Below are 18,101 nucleotides of genomic sequence, written 5' to 3' on the forward strand. Positions count from 1 at the left end.
TTCTTGCCTTCTCCATATGCATTTTCTACCCTTTTGCAGCATGTCAGGTAGGGATATCCAAATGGGGTAGTAAAAGTGTGCATGAGAAGTACTGGACAGGCTCTCAGAGGAAGGAAAGATGAGAGGGGCACCATGGAGACCCTGGGGAAGGCTGAGCTGGGCCTTTAAGGATAAGTGATGTACGGGTGACGAAAGGCAAAGGGCTGCACAGGGGTCAAGACCGATGCTGACACTGTTGCCTTGTGTCCCCAGCGTGTGGAAGACCAAGTGAACGTGCGGAAGGAGGAGCTGGGAGAGCTGTTTGCCCAGGTGCCCTCAGTGGGAGAAGAGGAGGGAGGTGCAGACTTGAGCATTGAGAAGCGGTTCCTGGACCTCCTGGAGCCCCTGGGGAGAAGGAAGAAGCAGCTGGAATCGTCTAGAGCCAAGCTGCAGATCAGCCGGGACCTAGAGGATGAGACGGTGCGTGGGCCACAGTCCCCTCCGCAGCTGCCACATTAGCATGACTGGCTGCAGGGGACTCTTGGTTGCAGGTGTCTGGCCCTCTCACCCCTTTATCTGTGGGCTGTTGTGAGGATTACATTGAATATTGAAGTAAAACCAGGGCATTTTGAATATAGCTCACTCATAGACTTTGGAGCCAGATAGACTGGAGTTTAATGTCCAGTCACATCACAGGTCATCACACAGTTACTTGGAACCTTGACTCAGAGTATTTGTAAAGGGGAGATAAAACTTGGGATATTGGGAGGGACCAGGGAGATGGCAAGCAGAGCTCTATCTGGCTCATGGTGAGAGCTCGGGAAAGGGAGGTCATCATTTTCACTGCTGTCCCTGCTTTCTGGACCTACAGCTCTGGGTGGAAGAGAGACTGCCACTGGCCCAGTCGGCCGACTACGGCACCAATCTGCAAAGTGTGCAGCTGTTCATGAAGAAGAACCAGGTAAGTCCTGCCTCACTGCCTCACTTGGTCAGCCCCACCCTCCACGCCTCCTCCTCCCTGCCCAGAGAGGTCCAGCACTAACATGCAGAAGGCCAACAACAGCAAGGTGGTGTCCTTGTAGATAGTTGATGGGGCCCCAGAAAGAGCAACTTTGGTGATGGCAGAGAATTTTGAGAGGCCCACAGAGAGGGCAGGGAGCCGGTGCTTTGGTGTTGAGGCCATTCTGGGCACAAGTGAGTAAGCTAGAAGTGGTAGATTTAGGTGCCAGTTAACATCACAGCTCCCAATTATAGGAGGGGGGGCTGGTAGAAAATAGCTTATTCAGGAGCCTCAATTGTCAGTTGTAAAATAAGCCAACGAGTCTTTCTAACACTAAAGATTTTTGACTCTTTCTAGCCTCAGTAAGTGCTACTGACAAAGATTTTCCAAGCCACCTGTGTGAAGTTTGCTATTATAGAAAAGAGCAAGATAATATGGATGGGGGCCCCCTTGCCAAGAAAGCACAGGTAATCTCTAGGGAGAGCAAGGCCGCCCTGGTAACTCTCAGGCTAGTCCAGCGAAAGCCTAAATCTCATCTTATCACGCCCTCTGCCGCTGTGGTTCTCAAACTCCAGCGCTCATCAGACTCACCCAGGGGGCAGTTAAAATGCACGTGACCAGGCCGCACTCCAGATCTGCTGGCTCTGGGACTGACACCGCGGTTCGCATTTCTATCCAGACCCCAGCTGGGTACGAGTCGCCTATCCAGGCCCAGCTGGGTACGAGTCGCCTGCTGAGGCTGCCGCAGCCCTGGGCCTTGAGAGCACTGCCCTCATGGCTTCCCATGCAGCTGAAACAAGCCACCAGGGCACAAGAATGGGCGCCCTCTGGCTGCACACTAGACTCACCTGGGGAGCTTCTAAGCACACGAATGTCCACATCCCACGTCAGATCGATGGATCAGGATCTCTGGGGTGGGGTCCTGACGTGTTTTCCCTTGAGTAACCAGGGTTCAGAACCACTCTCCTGTCTGACCTGGCCTCTGCCTGCTCCAAACCCCCTCTCAGCGCTTTCACCCTCCTCTAGGGTGTCCCAGCTCTTCTGCCCCTCTGCCTGGTCTTAGGACGCACTGGCTCCCACCCTAGGGACTCTGCTTGTTCTTCCCTCTCGCCAGTGACGCTCACCCCCTGTTCCTTGTGTGGCCGCCTCCCGGCCCCCGCTCGTGTCTCACTCAGATCTGTCATCTCAGGAAGACCGTTCCTGACTCCGTACCTACAGCCACCGCCACACTGTGGAGACTTCATCTCGACGCAGTTTCACTGGATAGCGCCCATCCTCTGTATTTACCCACTAGTTGCACGCTGCCACCCATTCCCCCTAGCAGAGTAGAAACTTAACGAGACCATGGGTTTTGTTCATCTTGTTTCCATGTTGTCTCTAGACCACAGAGCAGGGTCTACTATACAGAAAGTAATAAATATTGAATGAATGGTGTCAGGGAAGAAGAAGACATCATAAATAAGCACAGGACCCCAGAAAGGAATTGTGCACAATGAAACACCTTTTAGGATACCTTGCAGAGGTCATAGGATCTCACAGAAAGTACCAAAGCAAGTGGAGCAGACCCTTTGGGTTGCTTGAAAACAGTTAGTGAGACCATGGGAAGTTGCCAAGATCAAGATTCCAAGTGTAAAATGTAAAAATGCATTTCCACCAGTTAGGTACATTTCAAAAGTTTAATCTCAGTAGTGCCACCATGTCCTACTCTTGGCTTTGTCCTCCAGATAATTTAGAACCAGGGGGAAGGATAGAAAGAGAAGAAATGAGTTGTGAGGAGCCATGGGCCCACATGGGCTGCAAAAAAGCACGCAGCCTTGGCCCTCCAACATCCAGAAAGTGAGTAACTAACTCTTGGCCACGTTTCCTGAAGATAAAAGGTGACTCCATCCCCAGAGTGGGAGACCAGGCCATGTGAAGACTAGAGGCTCACACTGGAAATAATACAAAGTGCCCAAAAGACTGGAGAGAGAGAGGTGGGAAACAAAACAAAGCCCTAGACTGAACAAGAGGCAACTGTCACTGTTGCTGGGGGTGGGGAGAAAGCTGTTGCAGCAAGTTACCAGAGGCCATTTAAAATGGTTTTCCTGCAGCTTGGAAGCCAAGCTCTGCTGACACAGGAAGAACAGGCGCAGTGGGGAGCATAGGCCCCGCCCGGCCCGGGAGGCCCGAGCTCTTGCTGGCTCTGCACTCGCTGCCCGGGTGACCTCCCACGCAGTGCGGGTTCCCAGGTGCTCACCTCAAGGTGCCATCCACACGGAGGACATGACTGGAGCCTCCAGCACCATGCGTGGCGTGTGGTCAGGGCAGTTTTCACGGCACCACCTGTTCGGCTCCAGCTTCCCGAGCTGGAGCACGGAGGGTCGGGGCCACGCGGGCGCCGGGCCCAGCGAAAGGCCCTGCTGCTGAACCTCCCTCTCACCTCAGACACTGCAGAACGAGATCCTGGGCCACGCGCCGCGGGTGGAGGACGTGCTGCAGAGGGGGCAGCAGCTGGTGGAGGCCGCGGAGATCGACTGCCAGGACATCGAGGAGCGCCTGGGGCACCTGCAGGGCTCCTGGGACACCCTGCGGGAGGCTGCGGCCGGGCGCCTGCAGCGCCTGCGGGACGCTAGCGAAGCGCAGCAGTACTATCTGGACGCCGGCGAGGCCGAGGCCTGGATCAGTGAGCAGGAGCTCTATGTCATCTCTGATGAGACCCCCAAGGTCAGCTCAGCAGGGGCCACCAGGCAGGGTGCCGAGACCGAGGAAAAGGCTGCGGTGGGCAGGCTGTGTGGGTCGCTGCAGGTCCCGACGTGTGAGGAGTGAGGCAGCATGGGGGCACCAGGAGCCCCCTGTGCTCCGTTGGTGCAGCCTCCTCAGGATGCCCCACCTCTTGAGGACACCCCCTATAGCAGGCATGCTGCAGCAGCAAGAACTGGCTCCCACCTTTCCTGTGCGGTGGGATCTGTGCTGCTGCACAGTGGTGGGAGGCGAGGAGGGGTCTGTAAAGGTGAAGTGTCCTGGGCACAGAGGTGGGAATGGCCAGGGAGAGAACTTAGGCAACTCTCAGATAAGAATCCAGGCGACGGAGAGAAGGTGGGCTGCAGGCACCGTGGGCTGAGTGCAGGAAGGGAGCAGCCTGTCCTGCGGGTGCCCACGGCCCGGCTGCCCCCACCCTGACCGTCCTGCTCCTAGGATGAAGAGGGCGCTGTGGTGATGCTGAAGCGGCATTTGCGGCAGCAGCGCGCGGTGGAGGAGTACGGGCGGAACATCAAGCAGCTGGCCGGAAGGGCCCAGACCCTGCTGTCTGCAGGCCATCCCGAGGGGTGCGTTGCGTGCGCCAGCAGGCAATTTGGCCAGGCACGGGCTTCAGGCAGGGGCCCCCTTCAACCAGTGTCTCTTTGGGCCCAAGGGGGCAAAGAGAGAGCTTTCCCAGAAAATATGGGCTTGAGAAAACTGCTTTTCAGACGGCTGATGACTGTGCCCCGTGTTCTGTGAGTAACTTCGAACCGAGTTAACTCGGGCCTTGTTTGCAAGGCATTCAGGGCTGCAGTAGCAAAATTTTGCTTTTGGTGAACCAAGGGCTCCACTCTTTGAAGAGGTAGAATATGCTGAGAGACAGAGCCATTTTGCTTCTCCTTTTATGGTCCAGAAAGACTTCAGGATCTACAACACCTCAGTAAAGTCACTAGGTAGGAGTGAAGGAGGATACCCATACTCCCCTGAACTGCTCAGGTGTGTGGGTTCTTCCCAGATGTGAGTCTACTGGGCCGCACACCTTGGGTTGCCCCAGGTGTGAGCCTGTCCTCAGCTGCCTTTAGGGCACCTACAGCTTGGGTCCTTGGCACTGAGAACTGCGCCCTGCTCCACACGTCCCTCCCTGCAGCCAAGCAGGCCCGCGGTTCCATAAGCCTCCTTGGGAAGCTAATACAGAAGGTCCCCACTTAGTCTGAGCTTCCCAGAGTGATACACCCCTGAGATGTCACAGGGTGATTCCTTCTCTCCCTGGCTATTCCCCAGAAGTCACAGCCATTTCTTCCATTCCTGCCACAGGTTTCGGGGGAGGGAGCTTGGCTTCTCTGAGCCGCCTGCTCTGGGTTCTGTCGATGTCTCTGAAAGCTGTTATTCTGAACTCCAGGGAGCAGATCATCAGACTTCAGGGTCAGGTGGACAAGCAGTATGCAGGGCTGAAAGACATGGCAGAGGAACGCAAACGGAAGCTGGAGAACATGTACCACCTGTTCCAGCTGAAGAGGGAGGCTGATGACTTGGAGCAGTGGATCGCAGAGAAGGAGTTGGTGGCCTCATCCCCAGAAATGGGGCAAGACTTTGACCATGTAACGGTGAGTACTCACAGCAAACGCCATCTTTTGTCTTACTCTGAATCAACAGCGTCATCCAGACACACAGGCCCTGGCTGGCCTCACAGCAGGGCAGACCCACGGGTGTGCATTCCAGCTGTCATCGGAAGGGCTTTCGGGGAAAGTCCATCGCTAGTATGCCGACACTGCCCACCCTGAACCCTGATAACCAAATTCTGTCTGCGCCACTTCCAGCTGCTCCGGGATAAGTTCCGAGACTTCGCCCGGGAGACTGGGGCGATTGGGCAGGAGCGGGTGGACAACGTGAATGCCATCATCGAGCGGCTCATTGACGCGGGCCACGGGGAGGCGGCCACCATCGCCGAGTGGAAGGACGGGCTGAACGAGATGTGGGCGGACCTGCTGGAGCTCATCGACACGCGCATGCAGCTGCTGGCCGCCTCCTACGACCTGCACCGCTACTTCTACACCGGCGCTGAGATCCTGGGCCTCATCGACGAGAAGCACCGTGAGCTGCCTGAGGACGTGGGGCTGGATGCCAGCACCGCTGAGTCCTTCCACCGGGTGCACACGGCCTTCGAGCGGGAGCTGCACCTGCTGGGCGTGCAGGTGCCTCCTGTCCTGTCCCTTGCTGCCCGCCACAGGCCCTTTGTCTTACCCATGAGCAACTTCCCAGGGGGCTCGGGGGTGTCAGCTTCTCTCCCGGCTTCTGGAGGGCCCCCCCTAGGTTGGGGTCCAGGCGATGTCACCTCCTTAGAGAGGCAACAGGCCAGGGCAGGAAGGCAGGGAGCAGAAGTCCTGAAGTAGTTCTTTAAATTGCATTCTTACAAAAACTGATACATAAAACACCTTAAAATGCAGTTTCTCTGGTGTGCACCAGCATGATTAGCGAACATGTATATAGTGCTTTTCTAAGCAATATGTGTAATCAGAGTCCTTATGGCCATTTCTGAAATAGTACTAGTACTGTCCGCTTTTCATAACGAGTCAAGCAAGACACAGAGATAATAAATGAGTTGCCCCGGGGAGGGCAGATAAGTGGAGCCAGGGTCAGACTCAGGTGTTCTGGGTCTAGACCCTGTGCCCTCCTCTCAGCACTGGGTGCCTCTGATGTGCTTCCATAGGGTCCCACATAGCTCAGTGGGGCAGTGAGGGCACCGGCCGGAGGGAGGGGCTGCTGGGCTTTCAGTGCAGCAGGGAGAGACAGTGGGCTCTGCTGTACTGCGCCGACCCAGAGGGCGCAGGGTGGGGGCACCAAGGCAGGTCCCAGTTCGCAGGGAAGGAGGGACCCCGGGGACTTGTCCTACTGGAGCTAGGCCTGGTGTGTGGTCCCTGTGCCTGGGAGTCCCGAGGCAGGTATCACCCCCTGAGGGTCTCAGGGGTGAGGCTGCAGCGCCATGAGCCTGACCTCAGACTGGCCTGAACAGCTGTTTCTCGGAGACTTCCGCTTCTGGGGCAAACTTCCGCTTCCAGGCACACCCCTCTACAAGCAGAGTGACCTTAAGCCGGTCTGTTGGGCTTCCTGTGCGCCAGCTTCATCATCTCAAAAACTGATCATAGGAGAACTGTATGTGGTTGAAGAGAGTTATTTTAAAAAAGTGTTTAGAGCAACGAATGCTTAGTATGTTACTCTTGTTACCATACTTATGAGGAAATATAAGGGCAGAGTGCCCGTCTCAGTCCCGCATCTTCCTCAAAGCCCAGGGATGCCAAAGCAAGATGCCTTCTTCTCTAGCACCCCCTGGAAGAGACCGGGATCCAGCAGTGCCCTGGGGAGGGGGGCCAGGACAAGAGCGCACCCCTCGCCCACCCCAGGCTGAGACACATCTGTCTGGGAACGACATCCAGTTTCCCCAACCACAGGTACAGCAGTTCCAGGACGTGGCCACACGCCTGCAGACAGCATATGCAGGGGAGAAGGCAGACGCCATCCAGAACAAGGAACAGGAGGTGTCTGCGGCGTGGCAGGCGCTGCTCGATGCCTGTGCGGGGCGCCGCACCCAGCTGGTGGACACGGCAGACAAATTCCGCTTCTTCAGCATGGTCCGCGACCTCCTCTCCTGGATGGAGAGCATCATCCGGCAGATCGAGACCCAGGAGAGGCCCAGGTGAGGGAGGCACCCCCTGTCCTGGCTGACCAGGACACCCATCTGGGCTGTGGGTCCACAGAACATGAGACCCGAGAATACACGAATATACCCAAGAGTGGCAAGAAAGATACTGCCACCGGGGCCTGGAGTGGGCCGCACTGCGACGGTCCGTGAACATGAGCAGTTCACGCATCAAACCCTGTTAATCCTTCCCCAGACTCTGGCATGCGAGGCAGGCAGGTGGGGGGTGCAGAGTGGGGAGGGGTAGGGGCAGAGAGCTGTCTCTGCATTTTGTCGTGTTCACCGTTCTTGCTGGACCACCCCGTCCACCTGCCCTCCGGGCCAGGCATTCATAGGTAACATTATTGATGTTATCGATACGCTGTACATATCAGCCATTTAAAGTGCAGTTTTTTCATATATTCAGTCCCACAGTCACCACTACAAAGTTTAGGTTTTCCTGATGCCAGGAAGCCCTGTACCTCTTAATGAGTCATCCTCCCTGTCCCTTCGTCTCGCACAGCCACTAAGGACTTTCAGTCTCCTAACTTGTCCAATCTGGACTTTCATGTACACAGGTTGAGGTGGCTTTCATTTAGCGGTCTTCAGGTTTCAAGCATGCTGCAGCGCGTGCCTTTACTTCCTTCCCTTTAATGGCCAAATGACATTCCCAGGCCACTTTGGGTGCCCCTCCCCAGCTGCACCTGGCCCCCGACAGGGAAGAGGCGAGGACACCAGCATTCCTGCTGGGACTGGGCTGGCAGAGGCTTCCCGGCTGGCCAGACTCGGCAGGTGGGAGGCCGCCCCGCTACCTGGTTCTTGGCAGCAGGCCAGAGGAAACCAACGTTTCTTTCTTCCCACATCCCTTCCCCACCTTACCTCTGGCCTCCCAGGGATGTCTCCTCAGTGGAACTGCTCATGAAGTATCACCAGGGCATCAGGGCGGAGATTGAGACCCGAAGCAAGAACTTCAGCGCCTGCCTGGAGCTGGGCGAGTCCTTGCTGCAGCGGCAACACCAGGCCTCAGAGGAGGTGAGGACAGGCTGGTAGAGTCCCTCGTGTCCTTTCCTTACTTCCTGGGAGGGACTCAGCGGAGACTTCTTCAAGGATGGGGCACTGGACTAGGTGCAAGCCCAGGGATTAGTGCCCCAAGCGCCCTCCCGGAGCCAGCTGCTGAGTGGGCGAGGACAGGCTCACACCCCACCTGATGCCCAGGTGTGGGCGTGCCTTGCAGGGGGTGGTGCCTGTATCCTAGCGAAGAGAGATTCAGTAAGTTGCCCGAGGCCGCACAGCTGGCAGGTGGCAGGGCCAGCCTAAGCCAGGTGTGTGTGACCAGCCTCCCCGCTCTGCAGGCCCCGCCTACCGCACATGGTGGGAGGTTACAGAGCCCGAGCTGTTCTCCCTTCCTCTCCACAGATCCGTGAGAAGTTGCGGCAGGTGGTGTCCAGGAGGAAGGAGATGAATGAGAAGTGGGAGGCCCGCTGGGAGCGGCTCCGCATGTGTGAGTGTGGCCGGGACCTAGGGAGCCTGGGGCCAGCGAAGGAGGTGGTGCCTGGCCACCCACTGCCCTCAGGAAGAGCCCCCGCTGCACCACTCATCAGCTCCGTTCCAGGGCCCAGGCCACAGTGTCCCCACCTCACACCTGAGTGGATGCACCACAGGAAGCGCACTGTAGCCAGAGTAGCCGCTCCCTGCCCCCTGCCCCGCCTCACGCCAGGCTGGCATCCCGCTAGAGCTGCTGCCTGGAGAGGCGTAGTGCCAGTGCGTCCTGAGGTTTGAGCGGACAGATTCCAGCAGAGGGGCTCTATGCTCCACAACAGGAGACAAAGGAGAGGTGGAGAAAAGGCCACCACTCGGGCCCAGAGCCTGGGAGGCCTGGGCCAGCCCACTGCTGCTAGCCCTCAGTTATGGGAGCTACCAGGCGGGGAAGAAGGCTCAGGGCAGAAGACCGCTCACTTGCATTTCATTTTTTAAATAGAGGGACACAAGGTTGGTTGCAGAATGGGGCTGGAGTGGCTCAGGCAGCAGGCTGTCCCCTGCACTGGGACTCTGACCACTGGCCATGTGTGTGTCTGCTGCAAGGCCCAGCACCCTGGCAGCAGCGGGCCCCTGGGTGTTAAAAGGCCCCCGTGTGAGTGTGGCTTGTTCTCCGTGGCAGTGCTAGAAGTGTGCCAGTTTTCGAGGGACGCCTCCGTGGCTGAAGCATGGCTGATCGCCCAGGAGCCCTACCTGGCCAGCCGGGACTTTGGCCACACAGTGGACAGTGTGGAGAAGCTCATCAAGAGGCACGAAGCTTTTGAGAAATCCACAGCCAGCTGGGCAGAGCGCTTTGCTGCCCTGGAGAAGCCTACCACGGTGAGCCTGGGAGATAGCTGTGCCCCCCCCCCCCAATCAAGGGCTCCTTTGTCAGTGTAATGAGCTTGGCAGGGGGAGAGTGGGGAGGGGAGAAGAGTGGTGGGAAGTCAGGGGATAACTCCAAAAGCAATGCTGGGGTGTGTTGGCATTGGGAGATATTTTCAGGGAACGGTGGTCTATGAGTAGGCCCCGCGTTGTGACTGCTCTGACCGCAGCCTTTTCCTTCCCCAGCTGGAGCTGAAAGAACGCCAGACCCCAGAGAGACCTGCAGAAGAGACTGGGTGAGTGGGGGTGGGGAGGGCTGGCTGAGGCAGGGAGGGAGTGGGAAGGAAAAGGAGGGCAGGCCACATGCCCCCTGGAATCCACACTTGACCTGACTTTCACAACTGAGCCACCCATTGGAGAGATCCAGGGTCTGGAGCTGGAAGACTGAGGAGCTCGCTTCCCCCAAATCACAGTGGCCTGAGGCCCCCACGTTAGAAGGGAGGGGTGTGGAGAGCAGTTATAGAACTGTCTCCCCACTCTGGGAGGGCCAGAGGCTGTTTGGCCTGGAGCCATGTCTTTTTCTGCAGACCCTTCTCAGTTTTTCAGTAAAGGCAGTTTGGCACTGCAAGGCCAGGACTGGGAGAGACTTGGCACGTGTTCCTGCGGCTGAGGGGTGGAGGCCAGGCCTTGGAAGAGGGTGCTGGCCTCAGGGAGGTGTGTGTTGTAAAAGAGGCACTGTCTTTCCTAGGCCTCAAGAGGAGGAAGGCGAGACAGCAGGGGAGGCTCCCCGACCCCATCGCGCGGCCACCGAGAGAACGTCCCCGGTCAGTTTCCTGTCCCATTTGTCTAGTTCCTGGGAGTCGTTGCTGCCAGAACCCGCTCATCCCTACTAGGCTCAGCCAGGGCCGAAGGCAAGGCCAGGCCGGCACTCGCCGCCCAACCCAGGCTCCTCCTTCAGATCCGGCTTCCTTTTTTTACTCAGGTTTTCTTAATTCCTAGAATAATTTCCCTCTTTCCTTCAACCCAGAAGAAACTAACATGCCAGTCCACTGACATGACTATTAGCTTTGTTTTATCTAGTCTAATAAATTTTATTGTATAAATAGATCACCATGTACAAAAGGGGAAACAGTTTATACAGGGTGATTTTTGTACTCCGTCCTCTCCCCATCTCCCCTCTAGCTGCATCCTTAAAGGGTGGTGGTGCCCCCTTCCCCACCCTCGCCCCAACTCACACCATCACACACCCCGCATATGCACAGTAGTACACATGCACTTTCTGGTCTTGCCTGCCCCACCACAGACAGCTGAGCAGTGAATTGAGGAGGCTGCCCCTCTGGCAGACTCCACCCTCCAAGGGGAGCCTTTCCTCACCGCCTGGGGCACCTCCCTGGCCTGAAGCCCGCAGGTCAGTGTTTGAATAAGGAGCTGGTTCTCAGGCAAGAGCAGACTTGAAGGAACCTGCAGGAGTGAGGGAGAGGCTCAGGGCCCCAGTCACAGGGCCAGTCACCCATCTGTAGCAAAGGAGGCATGTCAGAGTCCTGGGTGAAGGGTGGACTGGGAGGGAAGGACCCCAGCTGCCGGCAGCCTGGGGCACAAGGCTTCAGGACCAGTCCGGGAATAGGTCCCTTAGCTTAAAGGACTCAGGAGATCTGCAGGGAGCCTGGGCCCCGGGGCTGAGAAGAAAGCAAGAACTCAGCATGTGCCTTGCATGGCTTCACTGCATGTGTCCCACCTCCCCAGGTGTCCAGGTGAGCGTCTTTGACTGTTGAGGGTTTAAGGAGATTGGCATTGTAGGTGGAAATTTCTGGTATGCCAGCCACTCCAGAAAAAAACAAACACCTAGTAAGCATTTCCTGTACAGTGAGAATCCCTGTCACGTCCAGATTTCACTTCCCACACGTCGGAAACACAGGCTCACACTGAGCTCACTCTTGGCCGCGCCTCTCTGAGCTGCACCAGCTCTTCATGTCCAGCAGAGGGCTGCCTGGGAGCCCGCCCCAGGGTCTCCCAGGTGTTCCCTCTGGAGCTCCCGTTGTCACACATTGGGGGGTCTCTGGTGGCCTTCACCCCAGCCCCTGTTCCCAGCGACAGCCCTCTCTGGAAGGAGAGAGAACTTTGGTGACTGGCACGAACTTCAGAAATGGGCTGGACTGTCCCTGCCACCTGCCCCCGCCTGCGCTTCAGCTGTTTCCCTGTGTCTGTGTGCAGTGGTGACCTGGGCTGCGCGCTCCTGGGGACCCCTGAGCAACTCCTTCCTTTGTCTGTGTCCTATGCATCTGTGCAAATGTATTCACCCTGTGCATCAGAGCCGCCTCCACCCAACACCTGAATGTGACTAGGTTTTGGGGGTGGGGGGAGTTCAACCAGCCTGGACCTGAGCATCTCTCTGGAAGGAGGAAGTGAACCCGCTTTTGAGACTCTTCCCAGAGAGCAGCCACTCCACCAGATGGGAAAACTGGCCTGTGCCCGATACCAGGAAGAAAGCAGATGGCGAATCAAATGAACACTAGGCCCGAGGCCTCATGGAAAGAGATTTCCTGCTGCTGCTCCTTTCTGAGCCCTTTGTTGAGGTTTCATGGGGACCCATGAATCTCTGAGAGGGTGTGACGCTCAATTGGGCTTTGACGTGAGAAGAGGAGGTGGGTCCCACGCAGGCTGGGAACCTTCAGAGAAGCCTCGCCAGGAAGGGCCAGCTTGCGCTGCACCTGGTCCCGAGAGCCCTGGGTCACGGCGGCTCTCCTGCTGTCCCACGGTGTGGTCTGGTGTCGGTGCGCTTAGGATAGAGCGCGGTGGTGGCTTCGTGGGAAACCCCTCACTAGTGCATGCCGGCTTCCTGCTTGGGGGGACGGATGGGAGCAGATGGGGCACCCGAACCCCCGTCCGGACCCTTGCACACCGCAGAGTGGCCATCTGTCCCCTCCCCGCCACCGTGTGCTTGGAGTGCCCCTCCACGCTTCAGTGTCCTCGAGCACATCTCTGCGGTGCCATTGCTTCCCTCACCCATGAGCTTTGCACACCAAAGCCTGTCCTGGCAAAGCCCCATCCGTACATACAGGTAAGTACACCGAGGTGTGTGAGGTCAAGCGGAAGTACCAAGGACGGCTCCTGGGAGAGAAAGTCAGGGCATTCCTTGGGTCCTAGTCAATCCGCTAGAACTTTCCTGTATGATTTTAGACAAACCACTGGGTCTTCTCATCTCTGGGACTGCAGAAAGTCCAGAACACTCCTGTATGCTGACGCTTTACCTAAATTAAGGGAAGGGTGGGCGAGGCAGTTTCCTCAACTTCCCTCTAGTCTAGTCTGGGTCCTAAGGAACTGGCCCATTTCTCGGGTGTTTGCCTTTGTACCTTTGCTTGAGACAGGGAGTCAGAGGGTCCTTGGCTCCTACCAAAGTCAGTGCCTTGAAGGTGGCCTTGGGGTGTTGGGGGGTGGGGTCTCTGGCAGCAGGCAGAGCCATTTCCCTTCCTCTCAGGTCCTGGGGTACCCTTACCTCAACACCTTCCACGTCTCCCCCTCATCCTGGGTGTGGCCCTGGGAAGGTCTTGGGGGTGCTGCCAGATGTCCTCATCTGTCAAGCCCCAGCTGACCCCTGGTCAACATCTGTAGCAAGGTACTGGTTATTGGACGTTGAGCCTGATTTTGCAGAGAAGTGGTATTGAAGTGGGGCCGAGTCCCTTCAAGCTGAAGGTCCCCCAGCCAGCTGCCTGGGACATCTTTGCCCGCACCGTGTCTGTCTGCTGGCTCTGGGATGGCAAGTGGGATCTGCTATAGAAGTTCTCCCACCAGGTCTGCTGGGAGGACTAGAGCGACATCGCTGAAAGGGATTGGTGCTCCCAGGGGCTGTGACAAAAAGACTGACTTCAGGGTTCACGGCTTGGGGCAACCATGACCTGTCTTTTCCCAAACCCCAAAACTAGATCCAGTCAGTGGTGCAAGGGGAGGGGCCTGGGACACGAGGCCCCTCCAGAAAGCACTACCTGGGTGCCAGTCATGCCCCTTCATCACATTGCCGGGGCCTATTGCCCAAGGCAGCTCCCAGATGTAACGCCCAACTGTGCAGCTGGCTTCCCAGGAGGGGAGGGGGGATGGGCCTCTCATCAGGGCCCATGTGCAGAGTCTTACTTCCATTGTCTTAGAGGTTGACGTGGCTTCAGGGAAATAGCCAGCACTTGCGTATGTGAGGTTTTGAGCTGAGCGGGCACCGGGCCCTAGGCTGGCACACCTTGCAGCGATGCCTGGCTGGCTCCAGCTGCTACCCCCACCCGCAGCAATCTGGGCAAACCCCCCTTTCCCCTCTGCCAGCGGCAGGGACCCCTGTGGGGAGTTTGAATCAAGGACCAGCAGGACGTGGGTGTGGAGGCAGCAGCTGTGTTTCTTCTTGCCAGAGCAAGCTCCCCCTCTCCCACCCCTCCCCAAGCCTCTAGCTCAACTGCAGTCTCAGGCATTTCACAGTGAGTGCAAACTGTGTGTTTGTGGGTAGTGAGCAGACCCAGCCTGGAAAGAGTCAGTTTTCCCCTACACTGGGGTGTGTCCTTGTCTCCCCAGGATGCCTATGTCAGCCTGGCAGGGGCACGTCGGTCAGCCTGGTGCTGCGCCCTGGCACACCCCTGAAGAGACCCACTCTAGGCTCTTCCTGGGCATGTGTACACAGCTAGGTGGGCCAGCTCCTTTCTGTGTTCACACGTGACCTGCTGACCTGCCCATCCCAGGCTTCTCCTAGGCTCATTCTCCCAAAGAGAGCAGCCCAAACTGCCAGACGGCTCACATTGGAGGCGTCTCGGAATTGGCCTCTGAAGCTGACCACTTGGCCACTGGCTAGCAGGCCTAGAAGGGGATGTTGGTGTCTCCTATCTCTTCTCTGCCTTTCTGATGCTCAGTGGCAGCCTCAGAGTCCCTGAGGAATCAGCAACCGCCAGTTGTTTCAGGGCAGGGACTGAGGCGACCATAGTGTTGGTGGAATGGTGAAGACCCTCCCAGAGGAAGCCCGCCCGCCCCGCCCCCGCTCGGCTGTGGAACAGGTCTCTTCCTCCCTCCCCAGGGACTAGGCCCTCCCAGTTACCACTCCCCACCCCCTCCCCCCCCCCACCCCCCGTGGCCCTGCTGTTCTGAGTCCCTTCAGTTGATCCCCACTTGCTCACTCAGACACTGGCTCCTGAGGCACAGTATCTGCCCTCTGTTCCCACCTCCCACTTCTCAGGAGAGCCCCTCACCATTGCTTCTCCAGCCGGCGCCTCAGCTCCGGCTCTTGGCTCAGCTCCTCACACCGCTCCCCTGTTCAGCAACAAGGCCTTTTTCCTGTCAGCCTCTTGTCTCTGCTCACCCCAAATTGCCATCTCTGTCTCTTTGCTCTCCAGAAACCATCTCCTTTTTTCTCTTTCAAACAACTGTTTTTCAGAGCAGCCTTCTCAGCTCATCTGCCCACATCCTTTGTGCACCCCTCACCCCCTGGACAAGCCAAGCAGTGGACCTGGGGGAGGGTAAGAGTGGCTGGTCACCTAGGGATCTAGTGATAGGTCTATTCTGGCCTCACCCAGTGTGGCCCGGACGTGGTCCCGCCACCTCAGCCTCCTCAGGAGATGGGCTGGCCTTTCTCCCTTACACCAGGATCCCCCACCACGTGGGTGTTTTTTCTGGGAGCAGTAGTTCTCCCACCCTGGCAACGGGACTCACTGAGGACCCCAGCATTGGGGACCAGACAGACATCAGCTTCAATCTTCCCCCAAATGATGAGTGGCTGCTCACTCACCCCAACCCCTAGCTTCCTTCATCTGTAACACAGGGTCCTGAAGAATGCCTGCCTTGCAGAGAGGGTGTGAACTGGAAGAGGGGGTGAAGGCGGAGGTAGAACAGCTGCATCTAGTGCGCCATTGTCATCGTCTTCCCTTCATTTTTTTCTCCAACCCTCATTCCAGAGCTCATCCCTTAAAAGAAAAATTGCCCTGAGAGTTCTCACACCTGTTGCCTAACCCCTCCCAAAACAACCTTCATGGACTCCCCTCCTCTGGGGCCCCTGCACACCTGGTTCAGGCCTTGTGTGTCCATTGCTCTCTGGGCTGTACGCTCCTGCCTTAGTTCTCACTCACCAGCATCATCTCTAGAGAAGAGTCGCCTTGCCAGGATTTCCTTTTTTGTTGATGTATCTAGATTCATCAAGCATCTTTTAGAACCTCCAAAAGGCGCGCTGTGGTCTCACACCAGGTTACTTTCCTCCTGGGAGCTGGAAGTAACTGATGTGCCGGCCCACGCCACCTGCTGGCCAGCCCTGGAAGTACACCTTCAACGCTTTCAGTTCCCAGAAGAAATGCTCGCGTCTGCCCCCCTCCACAAGTTCTGGAACCTCCTTTGTGGCGGTGCCGCTTCATCCTTTACTCACTTCCCCTACCTAGGCCAGGTTTCCTGAAAGGCAGCACCCTCAAACATCAAGCTTTCAAGACTCAGCTTGACTTTGCAAGATTCTGCAGACTCTGAGGTGGCCATCCTTCACTGGGAGCTGGGGTGTGCCCGCTGACACCACTATCCTAGCAGCCAGTTGACACATCTCAGACTCCCAGGTATCCCGGCTTCTGACCTCCAAACCAGAGAACCAGGCTCCATGCAGAACCTCCCCGTCTGGACCCTCCCCCTCTCCCACTGTCACTCCCCGATGGTCTAGACTGCCTGACAGTGGCACTCCTTCTAAGCAGTTGTGCCCTCCTCTGTCACAGTGTCCCTCGGTTCTGAGGACAGGTGAAATCTGTGCACCCTCTGACTGGCCTGAGGGCTGAAGCATCAGGCCTGCTGCCCGAAAGCACAGAGGATGGAAGGGGTCTTAAGTCATCTCATTTGTCCAGGCTCTTTGGCAGAACCTGTCTGCCCCCTCAGTCACACAGGTAGCCACACAGGAGCCTGGCACCTCGGCCACCTCAGCCCCCTGATGCCCCACTATGCCCTTCTGCCTCTGGGCAGAGCAGACTCTCCATAGCAGAGCAGAGCTTGGCCTGGTTCTAGGGGTAGCAGAACTAACAAATCCGCCCTTCTGTCCCGGCTCTTTCTCAGATGTCAGCACAAAGCACGCTTACCCCTGGGTTCCCACTGGGCATGAGGGTCATCCACTCAGCTTGTCAACTAGGTGGTCGTTGACAGGTCTGGCTTAGAGGCAGCGACTAATCACTGCATCACAGGCCTCAGCCCCTTCCATCAATAGATTTGGAGTCCCGGTCCCGGGGTTCCCAGGTCGTGGGTACACCTCTACGCAGTCTTCTGGCTCCCTCTCCTCCTTCCCTGCCTATACTGTGTGCCCACTGTACCGCCGCCCACCGCCGTCAGCTTTGAAGTTCATCGTGTGGACAGGGAAGAAGCCATGGGCCTGCTTAAGTGCTGCCACCATCTCATTGTGACCCCGATGTTCGCTGAGCTTTTCTGGAATCCAGTTACTGGAGGGGGTGACTCTGCCTAGCCCAGGCCTCTTTCTAGCTCCAGAATTCTGAACTCTTACGCCCACCTCACCTGCCCTCTTTGTCACCGTGATCCCCTCACAAAGTCCCCATCTGCCTGCATCATCCCCTTGGCGTGGCGGAACGTTAAGGCCGCAGGCGAAGTCCTCGCCTTTTACGAACTGCACGTTCAGCAGGGCTCCGTGCCTCTGGCAGACGGGGTGTGGCCAGTCGAGGCAGCCACTGGCAAAACCCAGCCCTCTCCAGCTTGCCCTTCCTCTGTGCATTTCACTGTGCACAACAGTACCACAGGGTAAGTTTTTAGATGTTTTTACTTTAGAAAAGGGTATTCTTATTGATCGATACCACTATATAGCCTTCCTTGAAGTCTTATTTTTGCAAAGTAATGAGCTCATCATAAAAATCCATTTGTAAATTATCAGAACTGTCCACTTACTAACCACAGGCATTTGTCCCCAGCCCTCTCTCGTGACTTCTGCCTTCGCCTGAGCCCCCTCCCTCTCTGCTCCCCTCCAAGATTTGTGGTGAGGCCTCAAGTCCTGCAGGACTTGCCCCTCCAAATAACCACCCATTCCTGGCTGCAACCTTTGCGTGCTCCAGCTGAAATGGCTGAAGGGGGCTAAAGATTTGCGTGTTGCTGTCCTAGTCATGGCATCCCTTTCTCTAGGACCAGCGGGATATTGAGATTGCCACCCTAGCCACATAGGGTGGGGACTGCTGCAAAACCCCAAAGAGGAAGGGACAGGTGGGGGGTGAAGGGTCAGGAGAGCCAACACAGGCTCAACACCTGCCCTTGGAGCCCCGGTGTGTGTGCATAAGCCTGAGTCAGGCAGCAGGAGCAGCCCCCCGGGAAGGCTTCTGTCCCCGGTGAGAGAGCAGTGCAGGGCTGAGGAAGGGTCTGCTTCTGTGAGAGACCCACCTGGTGTCTGTCCACGTGACCTAGAAATTCCTTATT

General features: G+C 57.1%; 1 protein-coding gene across 2 annotated transcripts in view; it reads left to right on the top strand.

Annotated features, from left to right (window-relative positions):
- Window positions 1-18,101, top strand: part of SPTB (spectrin, beta, erythrocytic) — a 115,923-nt gene that overhangs the window by 89,744 nt on the left and 8,078 nt on the right. For both annotated transcript variants that reach the window (XM_012724480.1, XM_004681784.2), the window contains exons 21-32: window positions 253-459; window positions 851-940; window positions 3,404-3,682; window positions 4,154-4,284; window positions 5,097-5,301; window positions 5,515-5,889; window positions 7,144-7,388; window positions 8,264-8,402; window positions 8,787-8,871; window positions 9,529-9,725; window positions 9,957-10,006; window positions 10,459-10,534. In XM_012724480.1, coding sequence (XP_012579934.1) covers window positions 253-459; window positions 851-940; window positions 3,404-3,682; window positions 4,154-4,284; window positions 5,097-5,301; window positions 5,515-5,889; window positions 7,144-7,388; window positions 8,264-8,402; window positions 8,787-8,871; window positions 9,529-9,725; window positions 9,957-10,006; window positions 10,459-10,534 — 2,079 coding nt within the window. The remainder of the gene's footprint in view (window positions 1-252; window positions 460-850; window positions 941-3,403; window positions 3,683-4,153; window positions 4,285-5,096; window positions 5,302-5,514; window positions 5,890-7,143; window positions 7,389-8,263; window positions 8,403-8,786; window positions 8,872-9,528; window positions 9,726-9,956; window positions 10,007-10,458; window positions 10,535-18,101) is intronic.

This window comes from Condylura cristata, unplaced genomic scaffold (genome assembly GCF_000260355.1).
Source record: "Condylura cristata isolate star-nosed mole 26May11 unplaced genomic scaffold, ConCri1.0 scaffold00013, whole genome shotgun sequence".
Classification (NCBI taxonomy): Eukaryota; Metazoa; Chordata; class Mammalia; order Eulipotyphla; family Talpidae; genus Condylura; species Condylura cristata.